The sequence below is a fragment of the Ranitomeya imitator genome, chromosome 4, assembly GCF_032444005.1.
Source record: "Ranitomeya imitator isolate aRanImi1 chromosome 4, aRanImi1.pri, whole genome shotgun sequence".
NCBI lineage: Eukaryota > Metazoa > Chordata > Amphibia > Anura > Dendrobatidae > Ranitomeya > Ranitomeya imitator.
The window spans coordinates 296,294,626-296,320,972 of NC_091285.1; the positions used below are offsets into that span (position 1 = coordinate 296,294,626).

Here is a 26,347-nt window from a genome sequence, read left to right on the forward strand (position 1 = left end):
ACAACCATGATCCATAACACCCCTCCCCCCCCCCCCCCATTGCAGCACAAATTATACAAATGTCACAAACTGAGAAGTAAATTAACAGTGGCTCAGTGGTTAGCACTGTAACTTTACAGCACTGGGGTCCTGGGTTACAATCCCACCAAGGACAACATCTGCAAAGAGTTTGTATGTTCTCCCCGTGTTTGTGTGAGTTTCCTCCGGTTTCCTCCCTCAATCCAAAAACATTCTGATAGGGAATCTGATTTGTGAGCCCCAATGGGAACACCCTGGGTAAGGCAGACGGCGGCACAGGCACAACTCTGGTAATGGCAGACTGCGGAACAGGCACAACAATGGTGGAGGCAGACTGCAGCACAGGCACCACTCTGGGAAAGGCAGTCTGCGGCACAGGCACAACCCTGGTGGAGGCAGACTGCGGCACAGGCATAACCCTGGGAAATGCAGACTGTGGCACAGGAACAACCCTGGTAAAGGCAGACTGCGGCACAGGCACAACACTGGGTAAGGCAGACGGCGGCACAGGCACAACCCTGGTAAAGGCAGACTGCGGCACAGGCACAACCCTGGGAAAGGCATACTGTGGCACAGGCACAACCCTGGTGAAAGCAGACTGTGGCACAGGCACAACCCTGGGGAAGGCATACTGTGGCACAGGCACAACCCTGGTGAAAGCAGACTGTGGCACAGGCACAACCCTGGGGAAGGCATACTGTGGCACAGGCACAACCCTGGTGAAAGCAGACTGTGGCACACGCATAACCCTGGGAAAGGCATGCTGTGGCACAGGAACAACCCTGGTGGAGGCAGACTGTGGCACAGGCATAACCCTGGGAAAGGCATGCTGTGGCACAGGAACAACCCTGGTGGAGGCAGACTGCGGCACAGGCACAATTAAAGGTACATTCCCTTGATTGCACTGCCTACAGTGCTCTAATGTTACAAGAGGGGACTCTTTCACCCATCCCAGATTGGGAAAACGTTTTCCCATCCAGGGTTCCTTCAGTTGTGACTCTTCGTTTGTGGTGTATCTTATAAAGAGTCCTTGCAGTCTCAGATATGTTGGGGAGACCACCCAGCATATCCGGGACCGCATATCACAACATAAATCTTCCAGCCGCTGTAAAAAAGTGATGCTGACAATACCGGCCCACTTTATCTCTTACAACCATAATGTAGCACAACTTCGGTATCAGATAATTGAGACCATACACACAAATGAGAAGGGGAGGCAATAGAATACAAAAATTAAAAGAAAGAGGCGTTTTGGATATATACACTGCAAACGCTACAACCTCATGGCCTTAATAGGGAGTATGAGGTTTTTACTAAATTTCATGCATCTTAATATGGTATTCATTGGACCTATGAGATTCTTAAGGTTATGTGTCTGTACCTGTTCTACTGATGTATTTGTACATATAAGAAATGTAACCCCCCTCTTTTTTTCTTGTTCTCCTTTTTCTTCACAGAATTAGGCCTGGTGGTGTGGGGTTCACTCTGTTGGTGCAGGTTTGTTCTTTATATTAGCCATATCTGTCCATCCATATGAGATGGGACATCCTGTCTATTACCTGTTTCCCCCCCCTTTTCCCCCCCTTTCCCCCCCCCTTTTTTTCCTTCTCTCTTTTCTTTTTCATCTCTTCCATTATCTACTATTCAAGCTTCATTTCCATATGAGATGGGTCCATTTTTAGACTGCTAATTAGTGCCTATGCCCTCTTATATTAGCGATTCTGTGACCGTTTACACATCCACACACATATGAGATAGGTCCTTCCTTATTTTGTCATTTAGTTATTTTGCTCTCCGATGTAGTGTTTTTGTGACCGCTGACATACGTACACACATTTCGGTATACTTACATAGTAATATTTCACTTACAGCGCCTTGCGACACATGTATGCCTCACTTCCGACATCTTTATTCAGAGCAGTACACTTCTGTCCGCTCCTACACAATGCGCACTCCCAGTCTCAACTTTTGGCGCATGCGCTCTGATTCTGCTCATTATTCAGCCGCGCGGCCACACTTCTGGGTCTTAGCAGACTCGGACTACATAAGGAGACGCCGCCATGCGTTTAGCTGCACCACGCCATGACAGCGGTTTACCCGTGTGCTTATTTCATACTTCCACAGGTATGTCCTCTTCTCTATATGGATGCACCGATACTTTGGGTCTATATTGCCACATATGGTAATTTCTATTTATCTTCCTCATTCCCCTTTTTTCACTTATTTTCTGCAGCACGTATCACTTCTTTTTCATTTGGGGAAGACTCCTATCGGATTCGGATTAAATTATGGATGTTATACCATTATTGATCTCTGGATCATATTATTTTCTTTTTTTCGGTTATAGGTTGTATGACCAATTGCATATCACTTATGATGTTTCTGTCTGATTTATTTTGTTATAGATAACCTTGATAAAGGCCAACAGGGCCAAAACGTTGGTTTTCTGTACAATTGGTCCGATTATACTGTCAACATACAATGTACATAGAAAGTTACTAATCGGAGATCTGCTACATGCATCTAAAAAAGCAGATTGTGTCTCAGCTGCTGCACCCAGTAAACTAAGTGATACATCGCTGGAATAAGGGTCTCTTTCCTACATTGGGCTGCTCTCAGATGAAGTAACAAAAACCTGGTGACCGATTCCCTTTAATAGACACCTATTCTGAGACTGAAGGGACCCATCACTGTCCTGGTTTCCTCGTACAGCTATGCCCCGGCCACCAGTGACCCAGAAACCAGTAGTACCAGTTCACTCAAAAGGGCCAGCTGCAGTGCTCGGATCTCAGGACGGGTGGTGAGGATACAATAACTAGAAACAAACGTGAACTTTTACCCATGACTGTAGCTAGATACACATCATCCTGTACAGAAGGGTGTTATTAAGTCTCCTATGCAGCGCATAAAATGGATAATCTGGATTTCATACTGCCCACAAAGTTCTTTTTGTTTCTAGAAGTCATTGGTCTAAACTGGTTTTATATGAGGTGTAATGTCCAGTTTATCAGCACGTTGACATTACAATACTATAAACCCCATGCTGCTGAGCATCTGCATGATCGCGGCCATTCAGAATGTCCTACACCGCATCAGCTGGGAATTCACATGATGATCCAGCACATCCTGTTGGGCAGCCCTCGTCAGTATGGGGTGTTTCCAAACACAGTACCAAGACTCATCCTGAACTTTTCCAGTGAGACATACGCACAGAGCGGCTGACATTCAGAATCACAGGACGTCTGGTGCCTCCGTCAATTGGATTACTATTTGCAATGCTACATTTTATGAAGTGGCCTTTGTGTTTTCCTGCAGCGTGGCAGCATTACATCAGCACTTGATAAAGCAGAACATGGCAGTGAATAAACGCCCCGTCCCACAGTTGTATTATACTAAATGAATAATTGATCCACTTAAGGGTAAGAGATGCTTTTCAAAGCTGGAAAACAACTGCCTCTAACAAAAGGCCACTCTGTTGTAAAAATCGAAAGAAGCAGAAATATTCACTTTTATAATGTTCTGAGGATTGTCTGCAAACAATAAATGATCCGGAAGCTTCAATTATATGGACAGAACTCTGAAAATAGACTACTTAAGTGTTCCTTTTTACATGCTCGGCATTTCCCCGATTAAAGGGAACCTGTCACCCTAAAAATCGTATATGAGCTAAGGCCACCGGCATCAGGGGCTTATCTACAGCATTCTGTAATAGTGTAGATAAGCTCAACAGGGCAGACAAAGTACGCCTGCGCCGGAGCCACAGCGTGAAGACAAGAAGAGGACGTCATCCTATGAAGATGGGATGCCCCGGACCGGACCGCGATGCCCATCAGATTGGACCGCCCGCCCAGGTGAGCATAATTTAACCTTAACCTCTTTTTCTCATCTTTCAGGATACATGGGGGGCTTATCTACAGCATTCCAGAATGCTGTAGATAAGCCCCTGATGCCGGTGGGCTTAGCTCATCTTCCATTTTGGGGGTTACAGGTTCCCTTTAAGTCACTATCTATAACACCTTTCTATAGACAGAACCTAGGCCAACTGCGGCCTCCAAACCACATCCAGCTGTTTCACTGCTCCAATCTGGCAAGCGGATCGAGACAGCCAAAGGGCTGAAAGGTGGCAGTGCAGGGCCGGCACAGTCGCAGTGCGCGCCTGACCTACGTAGGACCAGTCCTTAGGCGCTAGTCAGGTATGCAAGCAACAATGGAGAACAAAGGGAAATGTAGAAAGAATGAAATCAGAGAGCGAGAACAAGACAAAAAGCGGAAGCAGGAGAAAAAGAGCGTGGGATTGTGACAAACTCAGACAGAGACAGAGATCGAACAGAGTCCACATGAGGAATCAGAGAAGGAGCTCTTGTCTAGGATTATTATACTCAAGTACAGTACAGTTTAGTCATTTGATTTGCTTCTACTGATATTTTAATTCAGGAGCATTATAATAGAGCTATCTTTAAGTGCTTAATGTGGAGACGTGCTGCAGAAGAATGGAGAAGATGGAAGTCTGCAGAGACAAGCTGTGGATAAGAAAAGTCATCATGGAGTCGGAGAAGATGAAAGAGAACGACTCCAGAGACATCATCATCTATCAGGATGTACATTTTTTGGTGATGCTAATTCTCATATTTTTACCTATCTTAAAAGTATTAAAGGGGTCGTCTACGTTTGTGATGAGTCTGCAGTCATTCTATGTGACTGCAGACTTCTGAATTATCACTGTGCGCACTGCACGCTGTCAGGATTCTTTGGTGAAGGAGATTTGCATACATGCGGTCACGTGCTGACTAGACATGTGTGGCCTTACTCAATGAAAATGAATTGAGCGAGACTGGACACGTCTAGTCGGAATGTGGCCAGAAGTATACAATCACATACTTGTGCTGCCATGATCGTCACTCCTTACCACCGGCAAGGATCAATCCTAAAAGTGTGCAGTGCTTGCAGTGAAGCCTGCGGCCACCTATAGTGACTGCAGACTATCACCTCAAACCTTGGACACACCCTTTAATTATAAAATGAAGCCCTGTAGCATGCCTAAATCCTAAGGACTTTAGGTTACGTAAGTAAGCCAGTATATTCATCTATAAAAGTAATATATGACAGACCATTAAACTATATACAAAGGCCTCTAAGAAGAGGTAGTGAAGAGTACATTAAAGGAATTAAATATACATGCGAATATACTACAGGGTAATCACGTACTGGAAAGCAGAACAACCTCACTGCAAATGGAAAAGAAAGTGAATTGTACAAGTAAGAATTTGTATGCTGTATTATCTTAGCAGCACTCGCCTGATACCATTCATGGCCCTTTGAATATAGTCACTCGCAGACCACATTGACCAAGATGGTCTGTCCCAATTCCACAGTTCTTAGCTGCATTACCTGCTATATAGACTGCAGTTCCCCAAAACAAGCCATGGTTATACAATTGTGACTCAACTTACAGAGGTTTTCCACTACTTTAACCCGCTTTCTTTTGTCCTAACTAGCACTTTTCTAATATATTGTTATTACCTGCCCTGCTCCTGGACGTTCATCTATCTATGGGTCATACCCAGTGGCTTGGGAAAGTATTTATTTTCTGGCATCACAACCTGTATTTAAATATTTGTGTAATCATATTTGTGTGTGATGCATCAGCACGAAATAGTCTTAGCTGGTGAAGTGAGAAAAATATAGGCACAAATTAAATTTATGGGATCAAATAACTAAAAATGGGACAAATGAAAGAGAATTAAAGTAGTAGTGACACACCTTCAAGTACTTACTTTAGGACATAGGGGTTTCCTTGATGTCTCGATCATAAGGTCAGCGCCCATTCTTTCTCTTAAAAAAAAAAAAAAAATGTATGATTATACAGAATATTACTATCAATAGCAGAATAATAAAGATTTTATAAACAGAGGCTATCCAGGGATATTCTAGAGCTCCTCACTTCTGCATCGGAAATGAGCAGTATCGATGATGTTACAACCCGAAATCTGTCGAGAAAGGCACATGACCGGTAGGTATTGTACATATGTCATTTTCACTGAAATAGTGCCAAATACCTGCCATATGACCTCTTTAAACAGTAACTATACCTCTTAATTTAACAAATGATTAGTACAAGTGAAGATAAGAAACTTTGCAACATACCTTAGAGATATCTGCTTCTTTGTCCTCCTATTCTTTTTTTTTTTGCTTACCACACTGATCATTCACTTTCAAAAACGGTTTAAAGAGAGCTTGTCACTAGCTTAAAAAAATTGCATAAAATACTCTGTAAAAATCTCTGAACTTCTCCGATTCTACTACTTTTTCTCCCCGTGTTGCCCTGTGTCACTTCATTGCAGGGATATTCACATTCATTGCTTTTGGAGCACAATATGTGAAATCTCTCTGCTTGCCGATCAACTTGCCATTTCTACACCGTGTTCTCTATGGGGGTGTGCGCTTTCTCCTCTCCCTCCCAGATGCTGCCAATCACAGCAAGGCAGCTGGACTAGAAAACGTAGAAACAGCTGAGATGTGAAAGGTGAAAGCGAAGCACACGCACCAAAAGAAGACTTTGAAAAAAACACCCAATTTTACAACAAGCTTAGATTTCACATATTGCGCTCCAAAAGCAACAAAGGTGAATATCTCCGCAATAGAGCATCGCATCATAAAACGGAAGAGAGTGGCCGAATCATAGGGAAGCTCAGGGATTTTTCCAAGGTATTTAACTCAATTATGAGCAGGTGACAAGTCCTCTTTAAATCTGTCAACATTTCTAATGCTCAAGGGAAACTGCTCAATGCAGGGTACCAATGATATAATGGCCATACATAGTGTTACTCCTCCTATAGAAGCACAAGACCGTTTATTCTGAAACGTCAACTAAAGTTACACTTACAGGTATCCCAGCGTACCCAGACTACCACTAACCTAATGTGCATGGCTGTTTTGCTAGTTTCAGGTAAGCAACTCGGTAAATTACACGGACAACCCATCAGTGCTGCACTACTTAGAGTATAGACAGAGAATTCTAGTGCCACAATTAATGAACTTGGGGTATATTTACATGTGCCAGATGTAGAGAAAATGTCTGCTACAAAGCATATAAACATACCTTGACACAAGGTTTCACCGGGAGGCACAGAGGTCACCTACATAGGTACCAGGGATATCATTCCTCGCCGTTAGGCTATGGTCACACTATCAGTATTAGGTCAGTATTTTACCTCAGTATTTGTAGCCAAAACCAGGAGTGGGTGATAAATACAGAAGTGGTGCATATGTTTCTATTATACTTTTCCTCTGACTGTCCCACTCCTGGTTTTGGCTTACAGATACTGAGGTAAAATACTGACCAAATACTAAACGTGTGAACGTGGTTTTAGGGTTATAATCACATCACTGACAGTAAATATTATAGAAGAAGAAGATACGCAACTGGTTTTCCTTTCTATATGGTATGGATCGATACCACCTGCAAAACCAGTGTTGGTCACCCCTGCCTCAGGTACAGTAGGTAAAACATAATATTTTCTACTTACGGTTTCATAAATAAGATGTTCTTTTGTATCTTAGCGATTTATGCAAAAAAAAAAAAAAAAACACCCATCTGCATCTGTTCTGCAATGTGACCTCCAGTTACTTTGTGATCACATCGGATTTCTCCTTCCCACAGTGGCCTCATGAATCATGCATGATAAGCCATTGTCTCTGTCCCTCCCTGGTGATAATGAAGCATCCTTTAACCTGTCAGCCGCCCTACATTGCTGACCTGTATGACTTACTAGGCCTCAATGTAGCATGCCTGGAGAAGACCAGGTATCAACAAAACACTGGAATCTGTACAACCGGTGTGTGCAAGTCATTCCATGAAGCAATTAGTGCAGGGAGGAAATCAGCTGCATCCATGTAACAAAACTCAGACAAAGCAAATGTATTAATGCGGTCGTGGCATTATGCTGCAAATTCGCAGCCAATTTGTGACTCCGATGTCACCCTTTGCAATGCAATGGAGAAATGCCGAGGATCTGCGGAAAATGATGCATGTAGCACAAATTTGCTTGGAAAACATGAACCTGGCTAAACCAGGGGTGGGGAATCTTTTTTTCTGCCAATGGCCACTTGGATGTTTATACCACCCTTCTGGGGCCGTAAAAGCTCTGCCCACAAAGTACATCCTGACTGTGGCACTGGTGTCGAGACGTAATCTTTCATTGCATGCCCTTCAGTGTTCAGTAGTGAACACTGTGTGTGTGCTAACAGAGCAAGAAGAAATTAATGAGCTGGTTGTTTTTAAAATACACCTCCCTGCCCAAGAAAGCAGTCCCTCAGAATGTGCTCGGGGCCTGATAAAAGGTCATCGAGGGTGGTAAATGGCCGTGAGGTTCCCCTGGCCTAAAGGATGTCATAAGTATTACTGTAGAGATGAGAGAATTGACTCATGTAACTCTGGTCCATTGGCCAGGTCAGTGATCTGAGTACCGAAAGGCGTCCTGTGTATCTCCTGGCCTTCTCAGCTACTCTTTATTAGATGTCGCAATGATGACTTTGCGTCGCAATGATGACTTTGCGCTAGCCCGGCTAGTCAAAAGAAGAACGAGGAATGCCAAGAGGTTAGGAGATTCATAGGATCATAGACATATCATAGAATGTTAAGAGTTGAAAGGGACCTCTAGGGTCATCGTGTCCAACCCCCTGCTCAATGCAGGATTCACTACACCATCTCAGACAGATGTCTGTCCAGCCTCTGTCTGAAGTCTTCCATTGAAGGAGAACTTAAGGTACCGTCACACTTAGCGACGCTGCAGCGATACTGACAACGATCCGGATCGCTGCAGCGTCGCTGTTTGGTCGCTGGAGAGCTGTCACACAGACAGCTCTCCAGCGACCAACAATGCCGGTAACCAGGGTAAACATCGGGTAACTAAGCGCAGGGCCGCGCTTAGTAACCCGATGTTTACCCTGGTTACCATCCTAAAAGTAAAAAAAAACAAACACTACATACTTACCTACAGCCGTCTGTCCTCCAGCGCTGTGCTCTGCACTCCTCCTGTACTGTCTGTGAGTACAGCGGCCGGAAAGCAGAGCGGTGACGTCACCGCTCTGCTTTCCGGCTGACCGACGCTCACAGCCAGTACAGGAGGAGTGCAGAGCACAGCGCTGGAGGACAGACGGCTGTAGGTAAGTATGTAGTGTTTGGTTTTTTTTTACTTTTAGGATGGTAACCAGGGTAAACATCGGGTTACTAAGCGCGGCCCTGCGCTTAGTTACCCGATGTTTACCCTGGTTACCAGTGAAGACATTGCTGAATCGGTGTCACACACGCCGATCCAGCGATGTCTACGGGGAGTCCAGCGACGAAATAAAGTTCTGGACTTTCTTCCCCGACCAGCGACAGCACAGCAGGGGCCTGATCGCTGCTGCCTGTCACACTGGACGATATCGCTAGCGATGACGCTGCAACGTCACGGATCGCTAGCGATATCGTCTAGTGTGACGGTACCTTAAGTGTCAAAGTTTTTTCTAATATCTAATCTGCATCTTCTCCTTTCAGTTTCATTCCATTGCTTCTTGTGTTTCCATGTGTAAATGAGAATAAGGATGATTCCTCTACACTGTGACAGCCCTTCAGATATTTGTAGACCGCTATTAAGTCTCCTCTTAGCCTTCTTTTTTGCAAGATAAACATTCCCAGATCCTTTAACCGTTCCTCGGACATACTCTGCAGTCCGCTCACCATCCTTGTATCTGTTCTCTGAACTTGCTCCAGTTTTTCAATGTCTTTTTTTAAATGTGGTGCCCAGAACTGGACACAGTATTCCAGATGAGGCCTGACCAAGGAGGAGTTGAGGGGGATAATTACTTCACGTGCTCTAGACTGTATGCTTCTCTTTATACATCCTAGAACTATGTTTGCCTTTTTTGCTGCTACATCAAACTGTTGACTCATGTGTAGTCTGATCTATTCTGTAGATGTCATTTTTGTTTTTCTTGCCCAGATATAGAATTGTGCATTTCTCCCTGTTAAATACCATTCTGTTACTCAATAACCATTGTTCAAGCTTATCTAGAACCTTCTCTAGTGTTATGGTACCGTCACATTTAGCGACGCTGCAACCATCTAGACAACGATGCCGATCGCTGCAGCGTCGCTGTGTGGTCGCTGGAGAGCTGTCACACAGACAGCTCTCCAGCGACCAACTATGCGAAGTCCCCTGGTAACCAGGGTAAACATCGGGTTACTAAGCGCAAGGCTGCGCTTAGTAATCCGATGTTTACCCTGGTTACCAGTGTAAATGTAAAAAAAAAAAAAAAAAAAAAACACTACATACTTACATTCCGGTGTCTGTCCCCCGGCGCTCTGTTTCCCTGCACTGTGAGCGCCGGCTGGCCGTAAAGCAGAGCGGTGACGTCACCACTGTGCTTTACGGCCAGTCGGCGCTGACAGTGCAGGGAAGCAGAACGCCGAGGGACGCGACAGACACCGGAATGTAAGTATGTAGTGTTTTTTTTTTTTTTACATTTACACTGGTAACCAGGGTAAACATCGGGTTACTAAGCGCGGCCCTGCGCTTAGTAACCCGATGTTTACCCTGGTTACCAGTGAAGACATTGCTGAATTGGCGTCACACACACCGATTCAGCGATGTCTGCGGGAGATCCAGCGACGAAATAAAGTTCTGGCCTTTCTGCTCCGACCAACGATGTCACAGCAGGATCCAGATCGCTGCTGCGTGTCAAACACAACGATATCGCTATTCAGGATGCTGCAACGTCACGGATCACTAGCGATATCATTGTTAAATTGTTCAGTGTGAAGGTACCTTTAGCTATCCCTCCTAGCTTTGCATCTTCTGCAAATTTGATTAGTTTACCTTCGGTTCCCTTATCTAGATCATTTATAAAAATGTTGAACAACACTGGGGCCAGGACAGAGCCTTGTGGCATCCCTCTTGAAACACTTTTCCAATTGGATGTGCAACCATTTATTACCACTCTTTGAGTACGATCACTGAGCCAGTTACAAATCCACCTAACCGTAGCCTTGTCAATGCCATACTTGGTAATTTTTTCAATCAGGATAGTATTAGATACTTTATCAAATGCTTTGCTGAATTCACTGGCCTGTAATTTCCTGGCTCCATCGTCTTTCCTTTTTTGAAAATAGGCAAATGTTGACCCCTTCTCCAATCTTCTGGGACTTCTCCTGTTTTCAAAGATTCTGGCTAGTGGTTCTGCAATTTCCTCTGCTAACTCTTTCAGTACCCTAGGATGTAATTCATCTGGACCAGGAGATTTACATTCATTTAAATTAGCTAAGTGTTCCCTCACCATCTCTCTGTTTATGGATAATGTGGATTCTTTTATTCCTTCGATGGCACCATGAAGATCAGTTGCTGTTACCTTTGCTTTCTGAGAGAACACAGATGCAAAATAGGAATTTAAAGTTCAGCCTTCTCAACATTATTATTGACCACTTCACTCTTTTCATCCTGTAAAAATCCTATAGCATCTTTGACATATTCCCGTCCATTGGTCACAGATTACTGACCTGGCCGATGGACCGGAGTCCTGCGAATCGGTTCTCCCATCGCTATAGGAGTTTACATAAATCTATAATGATACACCGACGATATTGTGCTCCATCTGATTATATAACAGTTAGGGGTGATTTCCACACGCCTGAGTACTTACTTGAGCAGCTTTTCCCACATTTCACTATTGTAGTAGGCATGGCTCCAGCCCATTTTTACTGTTCCCACAATAACATTCTGCTTGAAGACATCACTTCCTAATTTACTATACAGGTCTTCACACTCATCAAGAGGCATGTGGAATAATCCCAGCATAAATGCCAGTATTGCCCCTAGTAAAGAAGAAAATATGATTGTATATAAAACATACCTGAAAATGCATACATACAACATGAATTATAACACATACTGCTACATCCATACGAAGGCCTAATTATCCAGGTGGTTTCCCAAAACGACGGCTTAATATTCAGATATCTTAAATGATACCTCTTAACGGGTGTGTTTAACGTTTTGTAATTTCTCTGGGATTAGCTCCAAGGAGCACATCAAATGCATTGGTCATGGCTTAGAAGAAACAGCCTGAAAATGTTCCGACATCAAGTGTACCCTTATAGTGCCATCTAGTGTGCAAATACCAGAACAACATTACAGTGTCGCAGCAGACCAAACATTCTGTGTTAAAATAGACTATAAAGGATCAAACAAGTTCACCAAAAAATGAGACTTTCTTGTAGTAAAGAATAGTGAAAAAACACGTCATACTGTACAGAAAGAGTCATCTGAACAAACGGGTTTTATTTGTAATGAGTCTGTAAGGCATTCTCCTATCCTGGGTGTACAGACTGTGCACAGCCAAGGAATTCCTGACTATAAAGGATTACAGTGTGCCATTCCCTAATACACAGAGGGGCAGGAGAGTATTTTGGGAGGTCGGGAGCCTGCATCTATGTCCCCCAGTGCCAGTGCTATCACTAGGAGCCAATATTCTTTTACAGAAGGAAGAACAGCTTCTGTAAAGTGTTAAAGGCAAGTCGGATTTCTCCCCAGTGGCTGCAAAGATGTCCCAATGCAATTCCCTACAGAACTTTAGTGCCAAAGATGTCGTAAAAGCTCAAGGTTACAACTTACAGGCAGGGTTGCCTAGCATGGGCTTTTTTCATACGGCAACATTTGCAGCCCATAGATTTTATTTTTTAAAAAGACAGAACACATTTCAGAAGACCAGTTCCTCTTTGCATCATAGATGTAGGCCACGTCCTTGTAACATTGGCAAGTTATGTGCAGTCCATTGATGGGCCACATTTCAGATCTCAATAACAGTATAATATAATAATGCAGTGTTCTATTTCTATGCAAATGTAAACTTGGTGTGACAATTACAATGCCTTATGGCAGGAAGGCACAACAGCCAATCTATGTGACCCCCCAATAGGCAAGCATGTGTATTTTACATCTTGGAGAGTCATTAAGCATAGCGTGTGAGCAGCGGCAGGTAAATGCTACTTAGTGTCCCTGACCCCTGTACGAGACCCCAAAAAGGAGTACAGGAGATGGTCATGCAGGCTAGTGGCTACTTTCATTACAGTTTATGAAAATGGCATAAAATTCAGCAACTGACATAAACTTGATAGAGGGAGCCACTTGCATGTTTCCATTATTCTCGACTGCGAACCAGGGAGAAGACCCCCCCCATTCTCCAAATCTGTGCCCACTCCACTGCCACAACCACCTCTCATCAGACATCTGTGGCATATCATTTGTGCCATGGCATTGATGTGATAAATGGTAATACTCTTTGCAGCCCTTAGAACTGCTTCATTCTACCACTGAGGCCTTTGAGCAAGAGGTTGCAGTCAGTTATGATGCTGCCAGCACTGAATAATTCATCCATAATACAACACGCTCCTGACATATGTACAGATACAAGGTTTCCGCTGCGGCATTATGGCAGGTTTGCTTGATCAGAGTATACAGTAAGCAATTATTATTTTATGAGAGAGTGATGCTGGACAATTACATTGATTGATGTCAGAGAAAGGTTCATCTCCTCCCTCCAACATTGCTACACTGACTACAAGATCATCAATCCACTGTCTCAGAACAGATTACAAATGCTTTAGAAAGGAAAAAATGAATTTATTTTTGTGTGTGATCGGGCACAACTCTACGGCCCATGTATGAGTGGGGCAGCATGCTGAAATAACAAAAAATGTGGTAATACCACAATGCTTGGATTAGATGGGTTGGGGATATAGGTCGACACCTGACGCTATATAGTTCACCTGATAACCTTATGTACAAACACACAATCAGTTTGCAGATACAGTAAGATAAATCATAATTAAAGGGGTATTCTCAAATTTAGAGTTATCTGCTATTTACTGTCACGGAAGTCTTGATCCCCAGTGATCCTAACAATCAGGGCTCTAAAGAGGAGCGGTGGTCAATCATGCAAACTTCATTCATAATGCGACTGCAGGAGATAGTAGAATGCAGTGCTTGGCCTGTTTTCTGAACTCCCATAAGAATGAATGGACAGCAATGCGCATTATTAAACACTTCTCCATTCACACGGGGATTTTCAGACATCTTATTCTCTGGATCGTTGAGTGTCCCATCAGTCTGGAAGTGATGCTTTATATCACGGATAACTTCTAAACTTGGGAATAGCCATCAGTGCCAGTAAAATCTAAACTTTATATGCGTTTACCTGTGCTGACACCGCAGATGTAATCAAACAGCTCATGCACTGGCTTCCCGGTCAGTTCTTCTAACTTCCGTAATGTCTGTAGAGCTACAATTCCTCTGCAGAAATAATGTGGGGGAAAAAAATAAATAAAAATAATCAGAAAGCCACGGTTTGAAGCGCAATGGAAGCGCAGGTATGAAAGAGTGTATATCATGTGATTTACAACATTTACTAGAAGCGGAGTATAGTCCACAGTATACTGAATTGCTGCGGTGGCAAGCTTATCAGACTTTTCTTGTTATCAGAAAATAGACAAAAGAAATATTATTGTATTTTATTTAGCTTTATATTGAGTAGTATAAGCCAGGAACAGGCTTACCTGGTTCCCCCACCATCGATGGTGAGCACCCTAATTCCTCTGCCCTTAACTGGGTCATTGTAGCCAATCAACGCCAACGCTTCTCTTACGGCAGCCCGGAGGGTTTCATCATGTGCTTGCCGTAGTCGCAGTAAGTAAGGAATGGCCTTTTCCTAATATTAACAAGAAAAATAAATTGCATTCATATGTTTGTGGAACAAAAAGTCAATGCCTCTTAACCTCACCATCTTAGGCTGCTTTGCTAAACCGCTAGCCAACTTTTGTAGATGCCTAGCCCCAATGAAATCAACAAATCTGCAGCAATGAAGGGAGGATATAGCCATTATTGGCGAAGATGTGTAGCTATAAACTGGAATGACAATAATCGCAATAGGGTCTTATCCGGATTACAAAGGAAAAAGGAAAAGTGGAATTTGCTCATTTGTGGAGTTGGCACAACCCATTTGCCAACTTCTACTGCAGATCCACCAAACAGATAGTATACAAAAACGGAGATGAAAGTGGATATAAAATCTAATCATTGTGACTAGAAACGTGCTGACATATAAAACCGCATCTGGTCTCCTATTGTATACTGGCAGCGCGGGTTTACATCCACTTTCATCTCCAAGCTTGCATAACATCGATGAAGACCACATTGGTTGTATACATGGTAGCCCCGATCACCTGCTTGTCAGTCCTCAGCAGGATCTTTTATACTCCCTCACGGTTGTATAAAGTGGGCAGGTTGGAATCTGCAGAATGTCTGAGATGTCTAATGGTGATGGAACAGTAATGCATATGTTCTGGGAGTGTTCCATACTCCAATTGGCACGATGTTCTGGAATATCTGGAAACTCAGGTAGGTGCTCCAATAATCATACATCCTAAGGTCTGTCAGTTTGGACTGGTGGATGAGCTGCTGCTGCTCGCAACGTTAAAGAATACTGCTATAGGTCACAGAAAATGGTACCTTAAACTGGAAACTTCCTAACAGACCTTCAGGAGCTACGTGGATATGTGAAGTGAATAGCATAGTGCATAGGGATACACATGTAAACAGGTGGTGCTTGGATACATTTGATAAGATCTGGAGATAAATGCTCGCTCACCTCTCTGCAGTGAACGACAAGCAGACCTAGTGGTCTCCAGGCCTGTGCGGTCCATGCTCCTCGTTTCTAAGTGTGTGTTTTAATATTGATGTGCCGGATATTTATTTGTGTCCTATATTGCAGGTTTAATGGTTTTTTTTTTAAGTGGCACAGTTAGTCTACTGAACAACAAATGAAGTACCATGAGGAAGACCTCATAGGCCGAAATGCGTTGGTAGTTTACCAGGGACCCTACAACTTGTACAAGCCTGAGACCGTGTTTTTAAGAAACTTCTAAATAAAAGTGAAGTTTTATTCATATGAATTTTTACGCTAGAGACAATCCTTTATTTCTGCTCAATAATAACTTGAATTGCCTTCTTTTGCTTGTTTTCAGGACAGTGTGTGGAGTGGGGCATTGCATCACACCCACAGGACAGATAGACGGGTGCTGCTCAACCCTTCCTCGATGTTACCAATATCTGCCATATACCACCACTGCTGATCACACGGATGGTTCTCGGTCACACTGCTACCACTGTGTAAATGAGGCCTTATGCAAGAATGGACAGATCATGGAGCTTCCTGCACACCTGTGTATATGTACAGCAGGGCAATGTAGAACTGTGAATGACAGCGATATGTATATACAAAGGCCTACCTAGCAGTGGATGTGGCTGTATACAGAAGAGGGGCCAGCAAAAAGCATGGGGACACCCATCACCCCATTCTGTAGATGTTAAACAGCAAGATAACTCCATTCCCGAAGCTAGTTAACTTCATGTGTCACATTTCCTAGCAAAATAATATCCATATAGGACAATCAAAAACTACCCCCAAAAAGTAAGAAGGTAAAAGCAAGTTTTCAATGACTAACAACATTTCTAGATCTACTCAATGAAAAGGACCTTCTAAATGTGACCATTTACCAAAGACTGGTCAATTCTGCTAAAAAATGGTAGATGCAGCCAATATGTACGGTCACTTTAATGCAGTATTAAAGGAAAATCCGATTCATAAATCCGTGCACTGACCCACAGAATATACTAGGAATTGACAGTCACTTCATACCTTAACTGCGACTCCCCTGGTTTCGGGAAACTCCAGAAGGTGACAATTCAACTCTTCAACCCGATTGATGCATAATCTTCGGTCCGTAGCTCTTTTCAGGGACTGAACTAAGGATCTTGTTCTGTTATCAACGCTCACACGTGCAATAATCTAGATGTAACACAGCAAAAGAGAGATCCATTACCTCCCTCTGCATATCAGCAAGCCCACTGGGTCCAAATAACAGCTATACCCAATAGGTGTTGACATTTACTGCAGCGCTGGAGAATGACAGGACTATCTGTGGGCAAAATAACACTCAATGGATCCAATGAAGTTCACAAAACTTCCCGTTGAGGAATGAAAAATGTTACAATAAAAAATACGATCTTCTCATAGCCAGATGTAGACTTTCTTAAAAAGGCTTTTACAGTCTTAACATAAATGTACGCAGTCATTCTATGTGACTGTAGACTGCTGATTCATGAGTGCGCAATGTGCATGCTGTCAGGATTCCAGTCTATTTCCAGCTCAAGCAGGTGGGCATAGGACCACAAATATGCGATTTTCATGCCTGTGTGCCTTTTTTATGAACATGAAGAGAAATATAACTGGAGTAGAGGATAATCTTGACAGTGTGCATGTTGCACACAGACATAATTCAGCAATCTGCAGCCACATAGACGGAGAGTGGAAATTTATATCGAGCTCAGAAACCCCTACAATCGCTCCCTTTGATTGATTACTGCCTGTTATCTGTACACAAGGCTACACTTGCTGTATGTGCATCTATCTGTAGTTCTGGAATCCAGTTACTGTTGATCGATTCTCCAGTCTTGCACGGCTGATATATATTCTCTTTCTGACAGTCTTGTGGTATGGATCTAGACACTGGTGGTTAAACCACACTCACTTTTATAGGAAATCATTTTGCTCTGCAGTCTTATATCCGAATAATCAATTCCCTAAATGAACCATGGGCACCATAGCTGACTTACAATCTCCTCTAAATTCACATTTGCTTTATATATCGGAAATGTCTGCCACCTCGTTACTAAGGGAAGCCACCTCACTATGCCAGAAATTCAGACACTGTCTAACATCAAAAAGTCGACATCAAGACAGCTCCAAAAGATTATGCAGGCAAATAAAAAAGCTGTGTGAAAAGGAATCAGAAGTATATTTGATGGCTGCTACCTCAATACAAACTACTGCTTGACTTGATAAGGCAATGGCTTAGAAAGCAAGAAGAAAGCTGTAAAAATGCTGGTTGTATTCTGAACCACAAACAGCGAGCGGAGCCATTTCTTTTCCTCCTATTCATTTCTTCGGAAGTTATGGAGACAGACACGCTAACCTACCTTTTCCCTCTGAAGAGACAATCGCTTGGCTTTTTCATCCACGCCTTTATCTCTACTTATTTCTTGCTCCCTTTTATTCGTGGCTTCACCACTTTCTAGTTCTTTGGCCTTTTCCTCTAAGGCCGGTTTCATTTCAGGCTTGAACTTAGGCACGAGACCACCAAGATAATTACCTACAAAAGCATGGACGTTACTGGACTGATTTGTTAGGAAATTTGAAATGCTTTTCTTTGCAGAACTTGAGCCGTCTTCAGTTTCGGGGGCCAAATCTTTTTCCTTGTCACTGCTTAGATCAATAGTGCGGTCTTGATCAATTTGGGTAATGTTATTTTTCTCCATCTTTGTTTCGTTAGCAAAGTATGAGTTTATATGATGAGACAAGAAGTTATAGGTTTCCCCAAAGTTAGTGGTAATATAACTGGCATGGAACACCCCGTTCCTGTGCTCTGTACCTTCTTCTAACGCATCCACTGGCTTGGGAGAACTGGCTTGGGCCGCCTGCGAGGTAGATTTGGTTGTACTACTTGATTTCTTGGACTGATTCGGAAGGTCCTGGTCAGAGTCTAGAACCTCTCCTTTATCAGAGCCGGACTGGCTTGCACTCGCCTCCCTTATTTGGATAGTTTCTTCTTTCCCAATATTGGCTGAATTTGGCTTTGGGCGGACGATACGTGAAAGTAAGTCTCCATGTGTGCTTGAGACAACTTTAGTGACAGAATCCAAAGTATTCTTAATCCGTGACATAGACGCCTTTGCGATAGCAATTCCCTTTGAAGTAGTAGTACTGACTTTTGAGCTTACTGAGTAGAAATGACTTTGGGACTTGGTGTGAAGAATGTCTCTTTCTCCGGCTCTCCTGTATGGACGTTTGTGTTGTTGAAACTTTGAGAAAAAGTTACTACAGTGGATGTTTGAGTAATTGGTAAAGTGTCTGCAGTAGGAGCACACAAAGCTTAAGTCGGGTCTCCTCCAGATCCTCCTCCTTGACGCCACGAAATACAGATACGTATCCAGCAGCAACAGCACTGGCATTACTTTTATTGCCACAATTGCTCATATGCCATCTGAAACATGAAAAAAAAAGTGCTGAAAACATCAAGGTCAATGTCACAAGACTGCATTCTGTGTAACAATTAAACGTACAGTGGGTCAGTATTGGTAGAAGTAATTCAATGTGAAGCAACGAAGAGAAAAGCTGAAGCTGGAACACCATTGTGGTGAACAGGGGATATATGCGGGAGAAAAAGCTAGAGTACAACGGCCGTTTCGCACCTACACGACACTTCTACGGGTCCATACGAGTTCTCTCGGTCCAGGGTATGTACCCATAAAAGCGTCACCGAGGTGAAACATCCATCGGCCTCTTGCTTTTTCCCCCACACACACCCCCTGCGCACTGCAACGATGTCCCATCTTATGGATTAAAGGACTTTTAAGAAATATAACTTGTGAGTGCCGCTTTTCTTCTCAATGCTTCACATTGATTTTCTGGATCTAAGCAGAGCACCACTGGTAATTTGGCAATGCTGAAGTGTTTAAATATGGACATGAAAGAAATGGGTGTAAGACAGGTGCTCTGAAGTAACAAATAATCTTCAACCACTGCTTCAAAACAGGTAGTAGGATCCATCGCTGTGCCCTCACTGTCTGAACTTAGACTACAGCATATCGCTTTGCTCTCATCGTTTCCTTACATATTTTGTTTATTCCCCCTTGTCTTGCTCTCCTCCCCCCCACACACTTCATTTGGTGTACCCCAAAAAAATGTCTCTTATATGCATTTTAATATTTTGGTTTCCCTTCCTTTTTTGACCATTAGGGACCTTCCTGTGACCTGGGACCTTTTTCTTTTCCTCATCATCGGGGACCTACGAGATCACTCCTGAACCTTTCTGATTTTCACCTATATTGACACTTGCATACAGTCCTTTTGAGGTCTATTCTGATATTCATAATACTTCTAAGTACCTCGTTGACATGTTTTGATATTTGACCATATTTATTATGAATAGCTAAAGCTTTCAGTTGTATGACCCAAGCATGTCTATACTTGTCACATGATTTTTCAATTTTGATTTTGTTCTGCCTCTTTGTACAGATATACTTTGAGAAAGTCAAGATAGGCCAAAACGTTGGTCAACACTGTCTATTTTACATTTTGGGTCTATTAATAAATTGTGTTGCATCGATTTGGTGTTAAAAAATGTATTTTATATGCATCTTAATAATTAGGTTTCCTTTCCTTTTTTGACCTTTAGGGACCTTCCTGTGACCTGGGACCTTTTTCTTTTCCTTATCGTCGGGGACCTATGTGCCATTGTGTTTAGTATAGGTTTTCTGTTTACTACGATGTCGGCAGCTGTTTTAATAAACCTAATAATTACTCCCTACACAAGACGATACTATGTAAAATAAGAAAAAATATTTTTCACTTTATTTATAATAGTGTATTTTTTCATTTTCTTTATTTCCAAGAGAGGTCTCGGACCCGAATGCTGTAAAATACCTGAAATAACAACCACATCAGGTACCCACCCACCTTGGGGCCAGGTGCTGGCAGCCACGGAACCATAAGACGTGTATGTGGCCTGGCTTAATACAAGCGAATTGAGCTGGGCTGGACGCGGGTAGTTGGAATACAGCCCGAAGTATGCAAAAGCACCGGTACCGGAGAATCCTGCCAGTGCACAGACTGGAAATACGTACGCTACTCACCTGGTAGCAGTGTTTTTTCAGGAGCCATGACAGCACAACGAGAGAGGGGATCCGCCCTTCAGGGACAGGAAACCTCAGACATAAAAGGGCGGCACCTCACTCACCCGCCAGTTGGTTTACAGAGTATGAAAGGACCTTCTAGGTTAGTAGCACATAAACAATATTAATATATGGTACAATTCACCCAGTGAATAAACTTAGGAATTTTCTAAAGGAAGTGTTGAACCCATAAACAAAGAGGGTAGGGAATATAAGGGTGCTGTCATGGCTCCTGAAAAAAACACTGCTACCAGGTGAGTAGCGTACGTATTTATTCAGTCGCCATGACAGCACAACGAGAGACTTTCAGAGAAGTGAAAAGGTGACTAGGGAGGGATAATAGCTTCCAGCACCCTTCTCCCAAACGTGAGGTCGGAGGAGCCACCTAGATCTAATCTATAGTGTCTAAGAAAGGTGGATGGAGAAGACCATGTGGCCGCCTTACAGATGTCCTCAATCGATACTTCTGCTCTCTCAGCCCAGGATGTGGCTACCGCACGAGTGGAGTGAGCCTTTATACCTTCTGGAATCTCCATGCCACCTGCGGTATAAGCAAGAGATATCGCCTCCCTAATCCATCTGGCTAGGGTATTTTTTGATACTCTAAGTCCCTTCCTAACCCCCTGGTAGGATAAAAATAATGCGTGGTCTTTTTTCCAGGTGTCTGTTACTGAAATGTATTTAAGAAGGCACCTACGTACGTCCAAACAATGAAATCTCTGCTCCTTATTGTTAGAGGGATTAGGACAAAATGAAGGTAGGATCACCTCCTGGGATCTATGAAATTTTGAGGCAACCTTTGGAAGATAAAAAGGGTCAGGCCTCATCACCACTCTATCTTCCAAAAATTGCATATATGGACGTTGCCTGGATAATGCCTGAAGATCACTAACCCTTCTTGCCGATGTAAGAGCAACTAAGAGGGCTGTTTTGACCGACAGGATCTTGATCGGGACAGAGTCAATAGGCTCGAACGGAGCTTGTGTTAGAGCTGAGAGCACAAGATTTAGGTCCCATGGAACTATTCTCTGTTTAACAACCGGCCTGGATCTGGTGACCGCTTTGAAAAACCTTGTTATCCAGTGATTACTGGCTATGTTGGAATTATATAGTGCCCCTAGAGCTGAAACCTGAACTCTAAGGGTGCTGGTGGCTAAGCCTAACTCTAGGCCCTTCTGTAAAAATTCTAGGATCTGAGCAATATCAGGTTTTTGATCGATTTGTGCTCCTGAACTTGATAGGAACTTCCTCCCTACCCTAACATAAATGCTAGTCGTGGAGGCTTTCCTACTTTTAAGTAGAGTATTTACAAGATTCTGGGAGAATCCCTTTCCTTTCAGAAGTGACCTCTCAAGTTCCACGCTGTCAGGTGCAAGTTGGTTACTCGTGGATGGAAGACTGGACCCTGGGAAAGGAGGTCCGGTATTTCTGGGAGGATCCATGGTTGGGAAATGGACATGCTTCTCAACCATGGGAACCAAGACCTTCTGGGCCAGAATGGGGCTATTAAAACCACTCGGGCTCCGTCTTCGCGAATTTTCCTCAGAACCATAGGAATGAGATTCAGAGGAGGGAAAGCGTAGGCGAGATTGAAATTCCAGGGGATCAGAAGAGCGTCGACTGCGTACGGGTTGTCCCTTGGGTCTAGGGAACAGAATTGATGGAGTTTCTTGTTTCCTCGACTGGCAAACAGATCTATCTCTGGACATCCCCACAACCGCACGATCTGATTGAAGACAGCCGGTTTTAGAGACCAGTCCCCTTGTCTGAGCTCGTTGCGGCTTAAGTAATCGGCCATGGTATTTAGATTTCCCTTTATATGAAGGGCCGTAAGGGAGAGCAGGTGATTTTCGGCCATCTGAAAGATATGATTTGTAACGTTCATTAATGACCTAGACCGTGTACCTCCTTGGTGGTTCACATAAGCAACGGTCACCTGGTTGTCAGAGAGTATCCTAACATGTCTACCCTGCAGAGGTATAAGGAACCTATCTAAGGCGCGTTCCACCGCCATCAATTCCTTCAGATTGGAGGACGTGTCTCGCTCAGAATGGGACCACAGACCCTGAATGCAATTGCCCTCCCAGTGTGCTCCCCACCCCGTGGGGCTAGCATCCGTTGTTATTACCCGTGATATATGATATGTCCAAGGTACCCCTTTACGCAGATTAGGGATGTGTGTCCACCACCTTAGTGAACCCGTGGCCTCTACAGATAGGGAAAATTTTTTGTCAAGGTTAGCGCCCAGACGCCGAAAATTATGCAGAACATCCCATTGCAGAGCCCTGGAGTGAAACTGTGCCCACATCACCGCCGGAAAACAAGAAGTAAGTGAACCTAAGAGTGACATAGCACTTCTTAGGGAAACTACGGGATTACTAATTGCCCTGGAGGCCAGCCGGTGAATAGTATCAACTTTTGAGTCTGGCAGGCGACATTCCTGCTGAGCTGAATCCACAGTAAGACCCAAGAACTGCTGTGATGTTGAGGGCTGAAGACGCGACTTTTTGAGATTGATAATCCATCCTAAGTTGTGTAACGCCGCCATCACTTTCCCCAACTGTTCTTTACAGTGTACCTCTGAGCGCCCAACGATCAATAAATCATCCAGATAGGGAATTATTAGTATATTTTGCTCATGAAGGTGTGCCATAACCTCCACCATAATCTTAGTGAACACCCGAGGTGCGACTGCAACACCAAAGGGGAGTGCCCGATATTGAAAGTGCTCCACTGTGCCGGCAAGAGAAATCGCCACCCTGAGAAAGCGCTGATGAGTTGCATGTATCGGGACATGATAATAGGCGTCTTTCAGATCTAAGACAACCATGAAGCAATTGTGAAAAAGAAGCTTTATTGCCGACTTCACAGATTCCATTTTAAAGGATGGGACCAGCAGGAATACATTCAGGCCCTTCAGATTGATGATGGTACGATAAGATCCATCTGGCTTCTTTACCAGGAATAAAGGGGAGTAAAACCCCGTACCTTGTTCCTCCGTAGGTACTTTAACGAGAACCCCCTTTTTTTGGAGATCTCGAACCTCTGACTCCAACGCCAACTGTTCTGCGGGAGAAGAACGGATAGGAGTTAATTTGAATTTTTCCAGGGGGGTATGGTGGAATTGGAACTTTAGCCCCTCTTTAATGATACTGAGTATCCATGGACTATTGGTGATTTTTACCCAGGCTGGGTAGAAGGCCAAAAGCCTACCGCCCACCTGGGCCGCCAGTCATTGATGCTTTTTAGAGTCTCTAGAAGAGTTAAACATGTAACCTCTACCTCTTCCCCTGTAAGAGTTGTATCTGGTCGATTCTCTATTTGAATCCCTGTCCGATCTTCGGCGATATGGCCCTCCTCTATTATAGTCCCGTCTATAGAAGGGTCTTGCTAGGAGAGGGAATCGCTTCTTACTGTCACCTGCTTTTTCTAGAAGCTCATCCAGCACTGGGCCAAACAAATGAACCCCCTCACAGGGGATGCCACATAGTTTTGATCTGGCCTGCAAGTCTCCTGGCCAGCATTTTATCCAAAGAGCCCTACGGGCCGCATTGGACAGTGCTGATGACCTTGCCGCTAGCCTAACAGAATCGGCTGACGCATCCGCAAGGAAGGCTGCTGCATCCTGAATCATAGACATAGATGATAGGATCTCGCTCCTAGGAACCTTATCCTTGAGCTGGTCTTCTAGATTACCCAGCCATACCATCAACGACCGGGCAGTGCAGGTGGCCGCAATCGCTGGTCTCAGGGAAATACTCTTCTGGATTTGCGATCTATGCCTTTAAACATTATATCCTGGATGGAACATTCCGCCTGGGTCTCCTCAATGCCCATAGTGCTATTGACAGCTTTGACTAAGCGGTTAACCCTGTCCAGTGATAGACAGGTTCGACTAGATTCCACGTCCTCTGATGATGATGACGGATGAGAATCCGAACTCACACCACCCGTGTCTGAATCCACATCCGAGGCTGGGGATAATATCTCCTTCCTCTTTTTTGAAACTGTCTTCTGAGACCTTATGGAATCTCTGACCTCCTGTCTAACCAGATCCCTAAGAGTAGACGTAAGGTCAGGGGTCTCGTCCTCAATTAATTGTTGAATGCAGATGCTGCACAATTTCTTTTTATGTCCATCCGGAAGAGGTTCCGTACAGATGGCACACTCTCTATGTTTGGATTTGGACACAGATTTCCTCCCCTAATAAGGAGAGAGGGAATACAAGGAGGGACAGCTATCAGAAATGTACTTTCACGAAGCTCACTTACCCATCCCTGCAGTGAATGGTACCGTGATCGGGGGGTCCTTCTTAGCCGGAGATTTCTTACGGCCAGAGGACTTAGTTGACTTCTGAGTTTCTTTGGCTCTACCAGCGCGACTACTGCCACTAGACCGCCGCTGGGAGCTGCTCAAAGGTTGTTCAGGTAACTGCTGCTGCTCACCGCCCAGCTGCGGTGTTCCTTCCAGAGACTCCATTCCAAGATGGAGGACAGGAACAATGTTGAGGCCTCAGTGCAGCGTTTAAATCCATCCCCCTGGGTACCACCCCCGGATGGGGGGTCAGCAGGGACATCCCTCGGTGCACCGCTAATTGGTACTGCCTCCGCTAGCGCCCGTAGAGCGCCAGACTCCCTGAGGCCAAAATCCCCCCCTGCGACGCCGGGCGCCGCCATTAGCCAGGATAAGACGCTACCGCGCATGCTCGGCCGCGTCATCGCCCCGCGCCGCACCCGCGTCATCAGGACACGCCCCTTCCGGACGCGGACGCGGCGCTGAGAGCAGACGCGCCGAGCAAGGACGGCAGCGCTCACCTAGCCACCGCAGACCCCAGCAGCAGCGGCGGACCGACCCCAGGAGCTCCGGCAGATGCGCACGATTGGGCCTCACGTACCAGGTGAACAGCGGCACCACAGAAGTCAAGCCCCCCGCTTAGGGCTGCTTCCTCCTGCTGTCACCTACACAGACAGTCCCCCTGCCGTGTGGTGCTTCCATCCCCCTGATCAGGCCGAGGTAGGGGACCCCCGCTACCTGCATCGGCCTGTCAGGAGTGGGATAGCTTCTATCTTCAACCCTCTTCTCTGGGCCTGTCTGAAGAGGTTCCACTGTCAGGGACAGGAAACCAACTGGCGGGTGAGTGAGGTGCCGCCCTTTTATGTCTGAGGTTTCCTGTCCCTGAAGGGCGGATCCCCTCTCTCGTTGTGCTGTCATGGCGACTGAATAAAACCCCTTTAATAAGGTCTCCTGCCTTAGCTGATTGGGGTAAGTGCTGAAGAGGACGTTACAAGAAATGTTTATCATTTTTAATCTTACAATAGTTCCTATACACACCAGATGCAAGTTCTCCTCAACCGCCAATTTTTGTGGAACCAGATGACTATCTAATGAGTTTGGGGTCTTCTCCCCTGACAGAGGAGGTCAGGGAAGTTAATTATAAAGTTTATGAATTTCAACTGCAGATCCTTTTATTTTCAGGGAAGAAAAGCTGCTGCCATAAGACTCTG

The 26,347-nt window shown here is 44.4% G+C and overlaps 1 protein-coding gene across 3 annotated transcripts in view; it reads right to left on the minus strand.

Moving 5' to 3' along the window:
• The window catches only part of PNPLA8 (patatin like phospholipase domain containing 8), a 117,823-nt gene that overhangs the window by 75,637 nt on the left and 15,839 nt on the right, over positions 1 to 26,347 (minus strand). For all 3 annotated transcript variants that reach the window (XM_069764785.1, XM_069764784.1, XM_069764786.1), the window contains exons 2-7: positions 18,090 to 19,153; positions 16,750 to 16,899; positions 14,609 to 14,760; positions 14,251 to 14,345; positions 11,698 to 11,869; positions 5,793 to 5,850 (exon numbers count right to left, since the gene is read on the minus strand). In XM_069764785.1, coding sequence (XP_069620886.1) covers positions 5,793 to 5,850; positions 11,698 to 11,869; positions 14,251 to 14,345; positions 14,609 to 14,760; positions 16,750 to 16,899; positions 18,090 to 19,121 — 1,659 coding nt within the window. In that variant the 5' untranslated portion in view covers positions 19,122 to 19,153. The remainder of the gene's footprint in view (positions 1 to 5,792; positions 5,851 to 11,697; positions 11,870 to 14,250; positions 14,346 to 14,608; positions 14,761 to 16,749; positions 16,900 to 18,089; positions 19,154 to 26,347) is intronic.